Source organism: Python bivittatus, unplaced genomic scaffold (genome assembly GCF_059951505.1).
Source record: "Python bivittatus isolate LINGU-HERP-01145 unplaced genomic scaffold, Pbiv_v1 ctg000700_np1212, whole genome shotgun sequence".
Lineage (NCBI taxonomy): Eukaryota > Metazoa > Chordata > Lepidosauria > Squamata > Pythonidae > Python > Python bivittatus.
This window is the reverse complement of record NW_028277098.1, coordinates 95,951,031-95,970,174: the sequence shown is the minus strand read 5'-3', so window position 1 is coordinate 95,970,174 and position 19,144 is coordinate 95,951,031. Positions and strand designations below refer to the sequence as shown.

Sequence of the window (19,144 nt, the reverse complement as noted above, 5' to 3'; positions counted from 1 at the left end):
TGGCCAAGAGCTGTCGAAGGACACCAGAAACAAAATTGTAGACCTGCACCAGGCTGGGAAGACTGAATCTGCAATAGGCAAGCAGCTTGGTGTGAAGAAATCAACTGTGGGAGCAATAATTAGAAAATAGAAGACATACAAGACCACTGATAATCTCCCTTGATCTGGGGCTCCACGTAAGATCTCACCCTGTGGGGTCAAAATGATCACAAGAATGGTGAGCAAAAATCCCAGAACCACATGGGGGGAACCTAGTGAATGACCTGCAGAGAGCTGGGACCAAAGTAACAAAGGCTACCATCAGTAACACACTACGCTGCCAGGGACTCAAATCCTGCAGTGCCAGACATGTCCCCCTGCTTAAGCCAGTACATGTCTGGGCCTGTCTGAAGTTTGCTAGAGAGCATTTGGATGATCCAGAAGAGGATTGGGAGAATGTCAGATGAAACCAAAGTAGAATGTTTTGGTCTAAACTCAACTTCTTGTGTTTGGAGGAGAGAGAATGCTGAGTTGCATCCAAAGAACACCATACCTACTATGAAGCATGGGGGTGGAAACATCATGCTTTGGGGCTGTTTTTCTGCAAAGGGACCAGGACGACTGATCCGTGTAAAGGAAAGAATGAATGGGGCCATGTATTGTGAGATTTTGAGTGAACACCTCCTTCCATCAGCAAGGACATTGAAGATGAAACGTGGCTGGGTCTTTCAGCATGACAATGATCCCAAACACACCGCCCGGGCAATGAAGGAGTGGCTTCGTAAGAAGCATTTCAAGGTCCTGGAGTGGCCTAGCCAGTCTCCAGATCTCAACCCCATGGAAAACCTTTGGAGGGAGTTGAAAGTCCATGTTGCCCAGCGACAGCCCCAAAACATCACTGCTCTAGAGGAGATCTGCATGGAGGAATGGGCCAAAATACCAGCAACAGTGTGTGAAAACCTTGTGCAGACTTACAGAAAACGTTTGACCTCTGTCATTGCCAACAAAGGATATATAACAAAGTATTGAGATGAACTTTTGATATTGACCAAATACTTATTTTCCACCATGATTTGCAAATAAATTCTTTAACAATCAGACAATGTGATTTTCTAGATTTTTTTCCCCATTTTGTCTCTCATAGTTGAGGTATACCTATGATGAAAATTACAGGCCTCTCTCATCTTTTTAAGTGGGAGAACTTGCACAATTGGTGGCTGACTAAATACTTTTTTGCCCCACTGTATAGGATACCACAGAAGGGAACATCAGTCTTCCCTCTCTCACACAGTGTGAACCACATGCTTACAACCAACTGAATTGTTTGTAAGGGTTCAAATCTAACTTCCCCCAAATATCAATAATCTTGCATTATTAGCCAATTTACAAGCCATAACATAAATGGCATAAAGCTGTGTTTCTCAGCCTTGAGAACTTTCAGATGTGGGGACTTCAACTCCCAGAATTCCCGAACTAGCCATGCTGGCTGGGGAATTCTGGGAGTTGAAGTCCACGCATCTTAAAGTTCTCAAGGCTGAGAAATACTGGCATAGAGGTTAAGCCAGCTGGAAGTGTTTGGATTTGTTGTTCATGTATACATACAGAATTCTGCTCAAAAACCAGCAAGCCCCACATTCCCCAACACGGAGGGAGAGGAGAAAAACAGGCTCTCAGGAACCCCTCAAGTATTTAATGAAGTCAAATATTTCACCAGATATAGACACAACCTGGGTACAATTAGCTAAATATAAAATATATATAAACTAACAGATGTGGGCTAACCCTTCAAACTTAAGAGCTACAGTTTTACTTGATGCAAGATTTCATTTAGTCCAATCAAATCTTTCCTGGGGACAAGTGCATTTTAAGGCTGAACAGCTGCCTGTGCTATAGCAAGAAGTGGGGGGAAAGTTATCTCCAGAAAGAATGTGGGAGCGAGATCCTTTACTTGTAGATTTGATACATGGAGTCAGCTAGTGATTCTACTTAGTTAATATCTAGGAGTATCGTTCAGACACAACTAAGAAACCTAATCTAAACTCATGTCTTCCTCTTCATCCTTCTTCTCCTTTGCATCTCCTTCCTTTTGGTCGGATTTGACATTATTCTGCATGGCTTTTGCAAATGCCTCCACATCTAGAAACAAGACACATCAAATTGGTAATTTGCAACAGAAAGTATGGAAGACAGCAGGCTGGCTGCCTCGTGCACATTTGAAGTGATTTGTGCATAATTTCAACACACAACCTGCAACAGCGACGGAAGGCTTGCAACAGGATAGCTGCAATTTGGAAAGTCCATTTTAACTGCTATTCCAAATCATAAACCCTTTGCATAAATATGCTTGCCAAACTTTCTCTTCTAAGTCATTTTCCAAGAACCAGGGTATCACACTTTCCATTTCAGTATGTTTCAAATTGCTATGACAAAGCTAAATACGCTGAACTGCCAAACAAAAATTACACTCTTTATCCACTGGCCTAAAGTCATCGTAATTTCCCTTCTTTCCCAAGAAGATATTCAATAGCCCAATGCTCTGTGAGAGCTACTTCAAGCCTTCAAAAAGACCTACTTTAGTTCAGTAGATTCCCGTGTTTCTGTTACGTAAGTACAAGAGGCTTTGCTTCTCTTTAATGTTCTCACCACATCAGCATCATACAGAGATGCACGTAAGTAATCAACTACAGAATGAAGTGCCATTCAATATTTGAGCAAAGTAATAGAGATTTTATTCATAATTATTTATACCTTAGATTTATACGGGCTCCTCCACTCAGCACAGGTTCTTGGTGGCCTACAATTAAAACTAATTCTAAACAAAATAAAACAAAGAGAAGAAATGGGGGAAGCAACGTGTCATAGCCAGGCAAGTTACACGTCATTGGGCATGACATCTATCTATGCCAGAACTTAGGGGAACAATCAAATTTAAAAGATAACTAAAAATTTGTAGTGCCAGGATGGTCCAAAACTGGGGTATATTTTTTCCAAGATGAGGCAGCACCCTTGTAGCCTTCTTTGTTGAGACACAAAAGCCCTCCTTAGCTATTCCATAGTAAGGACTCACCTAATTCTCTAGGGTCATCTATACCACAGAAAACTGCAAAAGAAAATCTTCATGGGTACAATTTCTGGACAGTAGCTTTCATATGAGCACAACTCTGCACTGAAGCTGATTTTTTGCTCTTGTGGGAGCTGGTATATATATAGTCATCCACCTGCAGTCCATCTGTGGATATCCACTGGATAAACATTAGCATTCTGCTGATGCTGTTTGTAAAACTTACCATGAGCACTCTTTTTTTACTGAATGATTACAGCAGTTTCTTAATTGTGGCAACTTTAAGACATGTGGACTTCAACTCCCAGAATTCCACATGCCAGCATGCTAACTGGAAAATTCTGGGAATTGAAGTCTGCAGATCTTAAAGTTGCGATGGTTGAGAAATGCTGGATTAGAGTGACCCAAGATGTCCTCCAGAAAAAACTACGGAAAGTAGAATTCAAACCTCACAAACCTCAGCATTAGGAAGATTTCCATTAATTATTAAGCAGCTCCCAATTAGCTGTCCAAATGAACTTACCACCTTTATTGGCTGCGTCTATGGCCTCAGCTGGTAAGCCAAATTGGCTCATCAGGGGTCCCAGTTGCCCAGAAGCCAAGGCAGCACTGAACATGCTCAGCGCCTGCAAAATGAAAAAAGACCAAACCTTAGAACCATTCATCTAGGTTATAGAAGCATCACATTCTAGGAAAATCAAGCTTGTTATATCTTTCAGATAGACAGGCTATAGCTGATTCTGTTCCAAGAAGATTTAGTTTAATGACAGGAGAAATCAACAATCTAGTTCCCACTGGTTACAGGACCACAAATGTGGCTGAGGGCTCCTTCTCACATACAAGCCTGATAAAATCCAACCAAGGTAATCTTTTATCAATTACATTTTTCTTTCTATCCTACCAATTTATGCTCTCATTTCAAAACACCACCTCTGCCCTGTAATTATCAATTAAAACTAAAGAAATTAGCTAGTGCCACCAGCTTTGTTGTAAATCATCAAAACTACATGGGTGGTAGTATAACAACTATAATTCTTAACTGAATTATCAGTAGTCCTGTGGACTCATTGCTAAGCAGTGCTGGGTAAGCCATGGTAAAACAGAAACGAGTAAGCAACACAGCCAGAAAACAGTACAAACTAACAAAAGCTTCAGACAGACAGAACACCAGCAAAGTTGTATGGGATAAAAAAAGCATGGGAATTTCTGAATGAAGTGTCTCTCACCCCCACATTACCACTTTATAGCCTGACCCCGTAGGCCGTGCTTCAACCAGTTCTGTTCATGCAGGCTAACTCAAGGGCTTCCTGTCCAACTGGGCATCAAGTTCTGTTCTCTTACTGGTATTAGAATGGTTACCTGATGAAACTGTGGAGAGGTGAGCGTGTTCTGAATCTCCTCCGCTGTTTGTGGCAGAGATTCCCCTGAAGGGAGGTAAGGCAGCAAGCGCTCTTGAACTTCTGTGTTTGCCAGAATAGGTGCCATTATTTCTGGAGTAAGCACACTGGACAGGTCAACTGTGAAAGAATGCAATTAAGGTTGTCTCTTGAGGTAGAAGTATAAGGAATTAGCAAAGATGCTACAGATGAGCACCGATTCCAAGAGTAACTTGGGAATCCCTCCCACCCCCACCCCCATAACTATAAAATTCATTACTCCCATATCCTAAACGTGTTAATTTTCTGACAGGGAGATACTGCTTTACGGAGTACCAAAATCAGTCACAAAAACATGCTGAGTCCAACCCATCCAGCAGAATGATACCCTTTCTCTCTCACATACATACATACATACATGGCAAAAGGGCCGATTACATCCTTCTACATTAAAACAGCTCTTATCAAAGCGAGTCTAGGGAGAAAAGGGTTGAAGACAGGCAAACTGCTCTCTTTTATATGTTTTGGACTCCAGCACCAACAGCTGCCTCATACTAGTTCATGCTACTGTGACTGAAGTCTAGGACCTCAGATTATCTAACTCCAGGCTGGAGCAATAAAGATTGTGAGATGTTAGGATGGAAGCTCAAGGAAAGATGCACCTTCAGACGGGCATACCAAAGTTGCAACACTCCCTCTTTTACCTTGCTGTCCTCCTGTTCCAGCTGGTACATTCATAGTAGCTAAGATGGTCTGAAGATCACTCAGTTGGATGGGTTGTGTAGGGCTTGTTGCTGTGCTGGTCCCATTTCCTGAGCTTGGGGCAGGACTAGGACTGGTGGCAGTGGCAGCTGCAGGAGCAGCAGGAGCAGGCGTTACCCGTGTGGAGGAAGTACTGGAGGATGGTGTCACAGCTGCTGACTGGCTGCGAGAACTGAAAGGCGAGATTTGGGAAAAATTCCTGCAACTGTATTTCTCAGCTAAAGAAGAGAGGGGGTTAGGAAGTGAAAACCCCAAAGACCTTCTAATTTAGACCACCAACTAGTCTTCTGTCACCAACAATAATCAAAGTTATAAATTCATTTGACAACTCCTTATGACTCTTCTTCTCCCTTTCAAACCCTAACTTTTAAAAGGCAATAGGTTATTCCATCTTACAGCCCATAACATCAGAAGGACAATTTTGGAGAAATGTGACACCAATTTCTGCTCCTACAGATGAGAGCTACCAGTTTAGGTCACATTTTAAAAACATGGGAAGTGGAGAAATAGCCTCCTTTCTTGCAAAACACATCCTGACAAACAAAGCATTCTGCACCCAAATCCTGTTAGAGTTTGGAAGCAAGTCCTGAGTGGTCCACAGACAAGATGAGGACAACATTTAGCATACCCTTTCCCCTGGAAAATGTTAGGTCACTTTCAGTGTCTGTACCTCTAATGCCCACCTGCAATAAGGGAATGACGCTGGTCTCTATAGTTAACACAAGAATTACTGAAATAAGTAAGAAACACTAGTATGTCTTCCAAAAACAAGCATAATTCTTTAGCAGAAGCTAACATGATGAGCTGTAGAAGTGCTACAGACGGCTGACAGCTTTCTGAATTGTTATAACCACTCTTAGACCTCCACTGACTCCTCTTACATGACCCTTCCCATCTCAGCCCTGTAGGTGCCCACTTATTCAGATTACACAACTGCTCTAACATCCAGATGCCACAACTACAGATGTGGCTCATCTAGCCCAGATAAAAGGAGAGCTGATTTTGTGGCATACAATTGTCTACTGTGCAGCTAAGAGGCCTTAAAACGGCATATAACAAAATTAACTTCTATCCCTACATTAATATTTAAAAGACCATTTAAATGATAAGTGAAACTTCTTCTTACCTTGAAGAAGAGCTGCTAGTTGGAGGCCCCCCACTGCCCAACAGGCTAGCCAGACCAGGACCTGTCAGAGCACCAAGTCCACCTATCAGCAAAATTAACAGTAAGAATAAAAAAGAGGATCTGCCATGGATATTTCTTAGAAAAAGGTTCTTATTCAAACATGTACTCTTATTCTTATTCAAAACCTAATTTATTCTATACGTCTCTCAAGAGAGGCCCAACCGTGCATTCTCACATCATAAAATTGTATCGGTGAGGGGTCCTCTTGGTCTTTCTGCAAACTCTCACTAGGTATTTATCCAAATGATAATTTCTTGCCTTCACCATCAATGTATCATCTATCAAGTCAGTCCTGAATCAGATAGAAGTTCTAGACTGTACATTCAGAACCACAGGTGATGGAGATCACCTGCAGTACTTCAGGGCAAAGGCTTACAATTGTTACCATCTTCAGAAAACTATGTCCTACTGCAGATCCCTGAACAGCAGTAAATAGAAAGGAAGCACAATGAGCGTATAACCAATTATTCCACTAAAGGAATCTTTCACTTCATTAACACTCTTAGCACCAAATTCAGGGCCCTCTACCAGTTAATAATGGAGATAAATCAACAGGGATTGTTACTCCTTCCTAAAGCATCTCTATGTATACCTCCCCCAAAGATTCAAATGATCCAGACATGTTTACTGGCTAGCCATTAGGACCTCAGGCCACACAAAGGCATGCAATTGCAGGCAGGCAGGCAGGCAGGCAGGCAGGCAGGCAGGCAGGCAGGCAGGCAGGCAGGCAGGTTTTGTCTTGTTCTATTAGTTCTGACTAACATGAAAAGTTTTGGAAGCACTGTTCCTAGATCCCCCATATATTGCTTAAGGAAAACAATAGAGCAATTCTACCTGCAATCATGCAAGAGGAGTTTTGCATCAACTCAGGGGCTGGCAAAGGGTCTTGCCGGTTCACCAGAAGAAAACAAAACTGTTTAAAAGTATTACGCTCCTGCATCCAATACCAACATTCACAAATCAGGGCAATCTTGTCTAAGCGTAGCCTTATCAGTGGCATAGTACTTACTTACTAAAGCTAAAAGCTAAGGCAAGGTTTAAGTCAAATAAATACTATTTTGACATAGATGTAATGAAAGCATTTTACCAAGTCCTCCTAAGCCTGTTGGTCCAATCAGCTGCATGAGCTGGTTATGACTCATGTTTCCCAGAAGACTTTGCAAGCCACCCTCACCTAAAAAGAAATGCAAGAGACAAAATGTTTGTAACTAACTAAATACCAGGCAATTCAAACTGTTTAACACGAGGAAAGCCTCTGTGCTACATTTAACAGATATATACAAAAAAGCTTTTCCACTTTCCTTTCAGAATATTCTTCCACAATCCATCTGCAAGATGACGTGCTTCTGTATGAACCTGCCTTTTCTTCAAGCTACATGGCAACTGCACATTTTAGGCTGCCTAATCTTCTAAAAGTGGCTATATTTGAAATACAGTTGCATTTACTGCTGTTATTAAAGCTCAGGTTTTTATTATTTTATACATGAATTTGATGTTAAACTTTTAGCTAGCATCATCCAAGATTTTATACTGGGTTTAAAACAAAATCCTCAAAGTACCAGAAGTAAATGACTAAGCTTGTGCCAAAAGAGATTCTCAGAAAAGGTCCATACCTCCAAGGGCGGAAAGTTCATGGCCCCCACTTCCACTACCCCCCAGAGCTCCAGGCATTGGGGGGTTATTGAGGTACTCATTCACTTTACGACAGTGCTCTTCGTCTTTCTCTGTCTTAGGTTCCTGGAAAGGAAAAAAAAACCCTTTACTTCCTCAGAATAGATAGGCTATTCTTAACCTCAGCTTTCTTAATATTCAGAACACCATAATTTAGTACAGGTAGTCCCCAGTTTAACGAGTTCTGTTCCCAAGGTCTGTCCTTAAGTCGAATTTGTACATAAGCTGGAATAGTATTATTGTATAATACTGTATAAGTAGTATTGTGTAATGAACTCAAATCACTGTGTAATTAACTCAAATTTTGCTACAATAGGCTCCATTCTTAACTACAGGTTATGTGTAAACCCGGCATTCTTAACCCGGGGACTACCTATAGGGAATTGTAAGACTTTGTTTTTAGTCAAACAAAATTTTAAAGCAAAAAAAAAAATCAGTAAATTTTGAATGAAGATTTCAGGCAAAAGACAGGGAGCTATATATATATTTGAATGTTACTTTGGGCAGAAAGCATATATAATTTTGTGAGTGATTACTTTCAGAATTTATCATTGGGGCCAAAGAAACTTTGAAGAAAAATGTTTGAACCTTTTCTTAAATGATTTATATTCAAATGGTTCAATGTCATAAAACACACCAATGCTGAGAACTAGAGCAGTATATGAAATGCTAACCTAAAGACTAACAGAGACATACAGTACTAATAAGGCAGATATAAGCTGACCCTTCCCTATCAATTTTTTCATGCTTATTCTCACTCAATCTTCTCTAGATGCACTGGCACTCTGGTCATATTAACTATACAGCATCAAACTAAAATTTCTGGAGAAATGCAGGACATTGAGACTGAGGCACTCACAAACCTGCATCCAGAAGAAAAGTCTCTTGGATCCAGCCTTGAACTTCAACACATACACACGGCCAGTAGTACACTGGGGCACCCTTTTAAATTCACAGTCATCAGGAAATATAATTAAGTCCTAAAAAGCAAAGGAAGGACAAAAATACTTAAATATCAATCAATGCTGGTCAATAACTAACTTCTCAATCTACAACTGAAAGCAGGGAAATGGAAAACTTCATGTTCCAATGCTCCCTGAAAGGTCCCATTCTAGCCATCTGGGGGAATGGTGCAGCTCTTTCTGGAAACCAATCTTCTGGAACAAATGACCCGCCATTTCCATACATTGTCCAACCCTGAAATTTGGGGGCTAGATGATGGCTGGAAAACCACACACCAATTCCCATTCTTGATTTTTTTCATTTCCATAAAGAGACAAACTATCACTGGAACAGCTGGCTCAGTGTATTCCGTAAGAAAAAAACAGGACATTCCAGGGAAAAGTAGAAAACATAATTTTGCACAGTTAGAATTACACATATATCAGCATGGTTTTCTAGAAGGAGCTGCAGAAACTAGATGTGAATTAAAAGTAAATACATGCTCCCCTGCAGAAAGCGGTAACTCTACAGCAAGATTCATACATTCCACATTTATTCAATTTTTTGCCAAAACGGGAGGAGAGAAAAGGGGGCCAAACCATGTTGAACTCAGACCATGAAACTCAGTTTCTTATAAATAAACATGCATATGAGCATACCACTTTTAGCTTTCAATGGGCAAACAAGCTTTAAATCTATGTAAGTACAATCTAAGACTGGACTATTTGACTTACATCTTCCACGTTCCCAGATGTCCTGTCTTTCCAACAGAAGTGAATGAGGGAATCATCCGTTTGCTGTATGTAGACAAGGCCTTTCCTCTTATCTGGAGTAACAGTGCTGCCCTTCAAAGACATCTTTCCTGCACGGAACTCTACTAGGTATTTGCTCGATGAGCCCCGGGAGCCTGGCACCAAGCTCGGGAATAAAGCACCAGAAGACATCCTGGAAAGAAACAAGATTCATCATGAGCACTTCTCTTTCAGTCATGGCAATCAAGTTTCCAGCAGAGGCAGTACATTTATAGAACTCAATATTGACAGCTGCACAGCACCAAATCTGACCCCTAAATGGATGATATGATGCTCTTGTTCTTAAGCAATTTCCCAGTTAGGCTGCACCAATCACAATATTACTTTTACCTGAATTTGGGCACTTTTTGCAAAAATAGGAACAATAAGGAAGTGCTGAAGCAGCTACAGTATGCATGAATGTTCATTCATTCTTGCATGCCCGAGAAACAGGTTTCCTTTTTTTTTTTCTTTATAACTAGTAACCAGCCTCTTCACTTTCAACTCTAGCACCAATCCTTCAATGCAGAAAAATAATGTAGATAAACAATAGCTAACAGGAACCTCCAGAGTCAGGTGCTATTTCAGACATATTTGATGCAGATTTAATGAATGAAAGAATTACAAGCCATTATTAAAACAGACCAACTGCCAAATGAAACAGCACAAAACAAATCACAGCACAAAGGCTCAACAACGTACTGTAACCAGATTTCTGAGAACATTACTTATGGTTTATTTTGGAAAACAGAAACAAAGGTAAGGAGTTGAACTATCTGAGAAAAGAGTATTGAAACCACTGAGAGAATGACTGTCTGCTATCAGAGTGCCACTCACCTACCTGTGCAAAAAAAAGTGAGGAAAAAGAGTATTTGCTTTTTTAAAAAAGTATGTGAGTTATATCCAAACTTAAAACATTTTTTAAAAATCTCTACATATTTCAATAAAATATTGGCAACACTTTAATAACTACATAGGAGGTCGCAGCAAAATAAAAATGCTATTGCTAAGAGTATATTTCTTTAAGGAAGATCAACTCACAGTGAATTCATGGATATGTCCATTTAGTTTTCTTGGCAGCCTGTGATTTGCCATTTCCTTTTTTCTGGAAAGTTTTTTGCCTTCCCATACATGAATGAAGGAATCAGTATCCCATACAAAAGGCACATGCCTCTTGCCTTCATGGCTTGTTTTTGAAGCCTTCATCTTATTGCTACATCAAGTTCTCAAATGATATCTATCCATGCTCTCCTCTTCCTACTACATTCCTGAGTCATCTGGGTGCCTTAGGCCATGACATAAGCGCTTTTTACAATAACAACACTTTGGTGTATATCAAATTATCTTTGGGTAAGATTATCAGAGATTAGCAGAAGATGACATGGCAGAATAATAAAATTTGTCAAATAAATCAGTTTTCCAATTCCTCCTCTATAAGCTTCATACTATTCAAGATAGGCCTATTTAAAGAATATACCCAGTCTACTACTAATAGTCAGCTGAGTGTTACAAATTTGCTTTGTTCACAATGTTTCTAATTTTTGAAGAGATAAAGTAAGGATATTCATTTTGGTTCCTTTAAAATATACAAAATGTACACCCCTCTATTACTTATATATTAGGTGAAAACAGCACGTAACAATTTCAATAATAAAGTCTCCTCTGAATAGCAGTCTAGCTAGCAAAGGAAAGCTAGAAAATATATAAAAAATTAAAATGCAATTTTATACATTAGGCTATAATGCAAGGCCAACTATGTCATATGGATTTGACTTTATCAGAACAGTTGGAACAAAAATTTGGGACACATTCAGCATCAAGACTAAAATGCAGCTATTATAATTCCTGAGAGGCTACAGTACCAGTTGCAATAAAATGCATAAATGTTCGCATAAGAATATTCTTTGTCTTTAGTTCCAGATAATGATGATGATGTACCATCATTCCTCATACAAATGAGTCTACCGATATATAACCAAATAAATCTGTGAAGTTACAACTGACTCAATGTAACTGGTCCATTTCTTGTCAGTTTTTACTGTTTGACCATGGATAAGTATATTTAATTTTATGGCAGCACAGTGGCATATGTGCTACATTGAGCTCAAATGTCACGTCTGCTATAGGTATTGTAGCCACTATGCACAAGTTTACCCCATCTACAACTTGGGGAAAATTCTAGTAACCCAGTTAACCAAATTACTCTAAGAACTTTAATTAACTGGCCCAGAAAACAGGAAACTGTGAGTCTTAATCCTGCCTTAGGCATGAAAACCAGCTGGGTCACTCTCTCAGCCCAACCCACTACACAGGATTGTTGTTGTCAGGGAAATAGGAGGCAAGAGTATTGGGTTTGTTCACCGCCTTGAGCTGACACGTGTGTGTGTGTGTATGAGTGGGATAAAGAATAATTACAACCCCGTATTTTAAATATTTCAAGAACTCCCTATAACATGCATATTGGTCTTAGTCTTATCACCGTGAGAGACTTAACTGAAAGAAAAAAAATCCAGCAAATAAGTATACTGGGATAGGGGGCGGCTTTCGAAAGTAAAACAGATAGTCCAGAAACAACACAGAAGCAATTAAAATAAATTCAGATATACAGCCAACAAGGTGGCAAGAGCCAATTGTGCCTTTCTCAATCTCCACGCTCCCTCAAATCACAGACCTCGACAGGCTCGAGAGAACAAAAGGCTTTGCAAAAGCAAGCAAGAAATGATGCCCAGGTCAGGGACAGCCCCATGAGGACGAATCCTGGCCTCGTTTGGGCCCTGTGGAAAAGGGCAGGTCTGGCTGCCACCCTAAGCATGAGCCTCCCCGCTGCAGGCCCCCCTATCTTCAGCTGCACACTAAGGGACAACTCCCTGCAAGGAGAAAGTTAGCAAGGCAAGGAACTTCTAGCTCCAGCCTCTTTAGACGATCCCTCCCATTCTTGCTTCCACCCGGGACCTTTTTCAGCCCAACCTTTATAAAACCGCCCCTTTGAGCTTCACCTGGGCGCACCCACCCCCGCACGTCCCCCACCTGGCACCCCTCCGGGGGGGGGGATTTCGGACTACAGTTCCCATCGTCCCCAGCCCCCGGCCGGACTTGAAGTGTGCGACTTGGAGTCCCACTCACCTGGTTGAGGAAGGCTACCCTCACCCACAGCCTTCCCGGGGACTCCCGCCGAGCCCGCCCACAGTTACCTGCCGCCTCACCGCCACTCGCTTCTTTTCCCCTCAAAAGCCTCGACGGTCTCTTCCGGCTCCCCTCAGCTCCCCTTCCAGTCACACCGGAAGCCCGCCCTCCTCCTTTCCTTCTTCCCTCTCTAATTGGCTGGCAGGCTCCCCGCCCTCGGCGCTCGCCCTGGCCAGAAGCCACGCCACTCAACATACGTAGGCCCAGGCTCGAATTTCCCCCCCGCGAGCCTACAGGGACCAGCATGCACCGCGCCCGGAGTCGCTGTTGCCCCGCTTCTGCCTGCCTTCGGCTATTGTGCTGTGTCACGTCGGCCGGGCGGAATCGTGGAAAGGGAAAGGGAGGGGAGGAGGGAGGGGCTTCGGAGTCGCGGGAGCCTTGCGCCGTCGGCGTAAGGAGAAGCGCATCCTACGACGGAAGCGTGCTGCGCAACCGGCAGGCTGCGCTCCCGTAGAGCTCTTCTCCCGTTGCGTTTACACTAGAAAACCGCACGCGACGGCCGCCCGTTTTTAAAAGGTATTTTAACCCAGCCTCCGATGAGTTCGGGGACCAGCAAAGGCTCATTTTTGCGCGGAGACACGTGCCGGGCTGGTCGCTTGAGGCCAGGCGGGGGGCGTCCCTCCCCAAGCGCCCCGCCGGCGAGCCTTGCAAACGCGGTTTCGCTCCCGCGACGCGCCTCCCGAGCGAAAGGCTTAACACGCTCCCTAAAGTTCCTGAAACCTGGGTGGGAAAACCCGGGCTTGCTACGACGGCGGGGATGCGGGGCCCGGAGCCGCACCTCCGAGGCTGGCTGTCGCGGGACGGGCTTCCAGGGAGCCCAACGCGCCGGGAGAAAGGTGCTTTTGTGGGTGGTCTTAAAATAGCCTTGGCGGGGAAGGAGCTTATTCGTCCTGCCCGAGTTGGTTGAAAAAGGGGAGAATGCAGGGCTGCTCCGTGCGCACGACTTGCCAAACCGGGCTGAAGAAACCCCCCGTCTTGACGGCTCTGTTCACACAACCCGCGTCGGACGCTGCGGAACATCGTGCTTGGTTGCCCGAGTTGCCTCCTGCAGCAAACTCCTGGCTTGCACGGGGTTGGGTTTCTCCCTCGCCGCACGATCCTGAGACGGGATTTCACGGTTACCTTTTGTGGCATTCTTGCCGTAACCCTGGTTAGGCAGGGGAAATAAACCCAGGTCAGTGGGTCCGGACGTGGCGCGCTAGAAGAGGGGCTGGTCCACCCATTTGCTGTGGGGCGCCGTGACAAAGCAAGGACCAGAAACTCCCGGTCTTCTCCAAAACAGCCTTTATTTGCATTGACACTTTTAACAGTTATGTCCACAAACCTGTACAGACTTCTCTAAAAAGGTAAATATGAATTTGTAGAGTTAATATAGATGGGTATTGACAGTTGTTAAATATTATAAAAATAAATCCATTTCACTAAAGCCTTTTTTATTAATATCCTCCAACAGGTTCGTGTAACATGGATCAGGCAAAAGCCACAAGCCACAGCTGGCGTATTCTGCCCTGAAGTGCTCTTCCGGACAAGCCCCGTGGGAGTTACCTGAAGATGCAGCACGGCGGGGCCTGCTCAGCGAACCGTCGGAGGCTGCTCCACGATCCCACTGGTCCCAAATGGGGTCTGACCAGAGAAATTCCACGTGGATTGTGCCGTGTACCTTTATCATTATCATTATTTATTATTATTAACAGGGATTATTAACAGCAAAATAAAGAACACAAAACAGAACAGCAGTAGCAGCAGCAGAGAATGGACTGGGGAAATTAGAGCTGGTAACAAATGTCCGTGTGTAAGTGTGTGCTTTTTCTTCCTTTTTTTTTACAACATGCTATAAAAATCATACGAAAAATCATCTTCGTTAGAACCATTCGGTTTATAGGTATTTAAATATTGCTTTATTTTACAATTAAACCCAAACCACTTAAGAATTTTAAGAGGCAACGTTACAGTAGATTATCAAATGAAGAATTAAAACATGACATAAGGAGAACATCTACATTTGCAACACTAAAATACACAGAATACAACATCGAAAGACTGAAGAGCAACACAGGTACCTGAACTGTTTGGATTATTACAACAATTTCTTTTTCAGGATTACAGGCTACCTGAGTGTCAACAGCTAGTAATCTGAAGTTTCTAATTTTGGGTAAGAACTCTGAGAATCAAAGAAAAACTTTAAGAAACTAATTACAGATGGTCCTGATTCACATATTTGTACATTAACTTACTAAAAATAGATCTATTGTATGACTTAAAACTTATATTTATGAAGTAGGTTTTTAGTCTAATATCCTACTTCGAGGACCCAGGATTTTCAAAGATGCCTAAGAGAAAACACCCACATATTAATCCACCCCAAACTGTATGCAAGGTGCAGTAGTAATAAACTTAATTATGTTTATCAAACTCAGTCCATCAAAAAGGTGCAATTTCCACACTCTTCTCTTTACATTTAAAGTCTAATAAGGTAAACCAAATCGTTACTTAGCAGGAACTTACATGTTTTGTTCTATTTATTGTTCTAAAGCTATACTTTCCAGTTAATGTCCACTTGTCAGAGAATTTAATGCATTAGTAGTGTTTCCTAAATCTAGCATCTTGTTGAACTGATGTAAAAATAATGCTGCCAGCTCAGATGAGCATGTTGGAAGAGAGTGAAGACTAGCAAAGGTTTGTGGACGCGTTACATTCCTGCAGGATTTATTTCAGAATAGGAAGTTTCATCTTCATTTCATAGCCTGCTGGTGTCATGCTGTTCTAGAAATGGTCTGGGGTTAGTCTTCGTGGTTATTTCTTGCTGCTACTTAATGATAAGACTGTATTTATTGTGAAGTCACTCCAGTGGCCTATTGGCACAGCAAGACAAAGCCATGGATCCAGAGAGCTTTGTTTACTCCAGTGTCACAATATGGCACCGGGGACGTCTGTGTGGAATTCTTCCCAATGCTGAGGTGTGAGGGGAACACCACTGTCTGCAAGTTAAAAGCTTCGGGTGTCAACCTATAGCCCTGGAGTCCAGCTAATGTATGCGTGAGCCTTAATTCAAAACAAGGTACCAAGGTAAACACAATGGAAGTAAGCAGCCAAGAAAATAACTATTTTTCCACATAAAAAAATATCTGCTTTAAGTTAATACCTATTTTAACATTTAACATGATTAATTTTAAAAGTGCTTTCCCCCTCCCCCCCTGGAAGTGTCAAATGTAAGGCAGTGCTCAGGTTGTGAAGATGGTGCTTATAATAAGTGCAGGTAAAATGTAAACAAACTACATGACTATCTTTTTCATAAGGAAAAAAATATTATAATTAAAGCTTTCAAGGTCATCAAACGTTAGTGTGCATTTTAATTCTAATCTATTCTGTAGCATATTTAGAATAGTACCCTGCAATAGGTTAGAAATGAAATATACATATGTGGGAGAACAGGCTTGCAGTTTAAGAATTATTTTCCAGTAAAATTAACCATTTTCAAAGAAACAAATTAGCTAAGTTAAGCCTCCCACTATTTCTACTGGACAACAGATTTTCTGCAGCCTTATTTCACATCTTTGAAATGCAAGGCTCAGCCAGTCACCAAGTCATAGACATATGCCTCAGCTGGTATAGATGAGTCATAAAGCCCTAATTTAAATGTATTTTCAGTAGAGACTGATTATACAAAATATGCGATGAAAAATATTCACTCTTTCTTTAAAATCAATTTTAATTTCAATTTAAAATAACCGAAGATTGCATTTTCCTCCAACAGTATACTGTAATTTGGAAATATCCCTTGGAGTTTTTTTTTTTTAAATGTCCAACTGTTTCCAAAATTAATGTTATTCCTTCAAAATATTAATGCAACACACCTGCATTTGTCTGTATGCTCAAATTATGATACGTCTGGCTCAACCCTTTCCATAACGTTTACTAATAAAAGGATACAGTGACTTGATCCAGGGAGAAAAAGTTAGTTTCTATTATTCCCTACTTTCACATGTTTTTGGGGTTAGAGCTTGAAATAGTGTACCCCAGCAGCTGGTCTTTGTATAACCTTACTGTTCAGACACTGAGATCAGTGGATTACAAGAGCAATATAAGCAGCCGATTCTGCAGTGGGGGTATAGTTGGAAAATCTACTGCTGGAAGATTCACTGTTTCTACCAAAAAATAGGAGAAGGGCCCAAGACTTTCTGGATTGGGATACATATTAGGCAAATTAATCCATAACCATAAAAATGCACACCGATTCATGGGAAACATATCAAGAAGGAAAGAGCCATATATTAAAATACAGTGAGACTAGTAGGATGCAAGGGATTTCAAGAAAGGGACTTAGCCAAGCACTATGATGCCTTGATACAATGAAGAAACATGAAGCTGCAAATTTAGATAACATAGCAAATTTAGATTACCAACAACATAAAATTAAGAGCTAACAATGTATTAAGTGCTTGTCCAAGGTAATTCTCTTGAAAGTGTACTTTATTGCCTCAAGTATTTTTATGGTATTTTTGTTTTGCTGGAAATATTAATGAAATGTAATTAAAAAGGCTGCAAATATTCCTGTACCATAGGCAAATGTTTATGGGACTAGAATCAAATCTTTAATCATGTCATTGTCCGTTCTAATCTATTGTGTTCTCACTAATTTACCATTGAACAGCAAGGTAGGTTATCTCCAATTGGGTAGATTTCACTAATTTAATAATCTAGCAAATATCACCCTGTTTATAAAACTTGCACACATTGTCAATAATGTTTGCTAGAAGTAAGAGAAAAGAAAAACCCTCTTTCCTTCTCAATTCAAACAGCTCAAGGGTTATATGGTTTTGACATGTTCAAAACAGCAAAGCCTAAACCAATTCTCAAGGAAATTCTACCAAGTGGAGATTCAGTAAAAGCTTCTATTGTATCATTCAGCTTTTGCCAGACTGAGAAACTGCTTTTCAAGAATCTGTTATCATGCAAGGAAGTGCTTCAGGAAAAAAAAAAAAATCCCCAAATGAATGTGAACTTTTGCAGATGTATCCGAGGCAAATTGAAAGAGGAAGAAGGATGCCCAAATTTGTGAATAAATGGGGAAATCAGTCTCCCAAAACAGAACTGGAAACAAACACATTTCTGAACAAAGCAAGAAGTATGATTTCTTACATGATATTTACATGACATCCAAGTTCCTATAAATATCCCCAAAGCCACCTGGGTTTTAAGACAAAACATTGTGAAACTTCAGACACACAAGAGTTTGTTGTTATCAACACTTACAAACCAGCCAAACATTCAATGGAGTAATTCCTTTAAAAAAAAAAAAAATCACAGATACTTCATTTAATCAATAAATCACAGTGCCCAAAGACTGAGGCAAAGTGCTCCTGAAAATTAAGCCTATCTCTACTGTACGATGTCAAGCTTTTAAAAGTTAGAGCATTCAAAGACTCCTGCGAATTTTAGTCCCTCTCGATTCTCGCTAGAAACTTTTGCAATAGGCCCAACTGTGTATCTATGATAATAACGTGTCCCCGTGGCCTCCAAGTTATGAATACTTAAGATATCTTTTATTGTTGATTTTTTTTTTAAAAAAAAGTACCTATCTTCTCTTTTTTTAAGAAAGGAGCTATTTCCCCACCTGTACTAGCAAGTTAATTTTGGCCAAAAAATAAAATATGAAATGATAAATTGAAGGAAGCTAACAAAAACATGCAAGCATCTTTCCCCATTACATAATTTCACGTTGCAGCTTCAGGAAAACGAGTAACAGCACTTCAGTATTTTGGCAAATGTACATGACAAAACCTTGATCAGTGATTGATGATTTTCATTGCTTTAGGAAAAAAAAAAAATTCTTGTCATGACATAGCCCAATAGTCGCTGGACTCATTTAAGTCTACCAATTCTGGGTAAAAGAGCAACTGCATTCAAGGTTTCAATATATATCTGGACAGTCAAAGAAATTTCTATCAAAATATCCACCCGAGTATAACCAGTCAGCAGTCCCAGTATATGGATTAGTGCCTTGGTAAAACCATCTGTAGGGGGAAAAAAAAAGGAAGGTAGAAGAATGGTAGTTAAATTCAGCAAAATAATAAGAGTAAGAATAAAAACCCTCCATGTGTAGAATGGGGGGATGAAAAGATACGGAGCTGTGTGCCAAAACCACATGTCATGCACTCCTCTGTTTTCAAAACACATCAATGGAGCAGAATTT

The 19,144-nt window shown here is 41.0% G+C and overlaps 2 protein-coding genes across 4 annotated transcripts in view; both read right to left on the bottom strand.

Moving 5' to 3' along the window:
* Positions 1 to 1,647: 1,647 nt before the first annotated feature.
* Positions 1,648 to 13,082, bottom strand: ADRM1 (ADRM1 26S proteasome ubiquitin receptor). 2 transcript variants are annotated; one of them, XM_007440373.3, is made up of 10 exons: positions 12,960 to 13,082; positions 9,712 to 9,922; positions 8,899 to 9,015; positions 7,978 to 8,101; positions 7,452 to 7,538; positions 6,305 to 6,386; positions 5,121 to 5,350; positions 4,400 to 4,557; positions 3,564 to 3,666; positions 1,648 to 2,115 (listed from the first exon to the last, which is right to left on the bottom strand). In XM_007440373.3, exons 2-10 carry the CDS (start codon positions 9,919 to 9,921, stop codon positions 2,009 to 2,011), a joined length of 1,218 nt encoding a protein of 405 aa, XP_007440435.1. In that variant the 5' UTR covers position 9,922; positions 12,960 to 13,082; the 3' UTR covers positions 1,648 to 2,008. The 2 variants fall into 2 exon arrangements, with proteins under 2 accessions (XP_007440435.1, XP_025030266.1); XM_025174498.2 differs by having other exon boundaries at positions 12,892 to 13,037.
* Positions 13,083 to 14,399: 1,317 nt separating this feature from the next.
* Positions 14,400 to 19,144, bottom strand: part of OSBPL2 (oxysterol binding protein like 2) — a 62,183-nt gene continuing 57,438 nt past the window's right edge. For both annotated transcript variants that reach the window (XM_088128495.1, XM_088128496.1), the window contains exon 14: positions 14,400 to 18,965. In XM_088128495.1, coding sequence (XP_087984621.1) covers positions 18,863 to 18,965 — 103 coding nt within the window. In that variant the 3' untranslated portion in view covers positions 14,400 to 18,862. The remainder of the gene's footprint in view (positions 18,966 to 19,144) is intronic.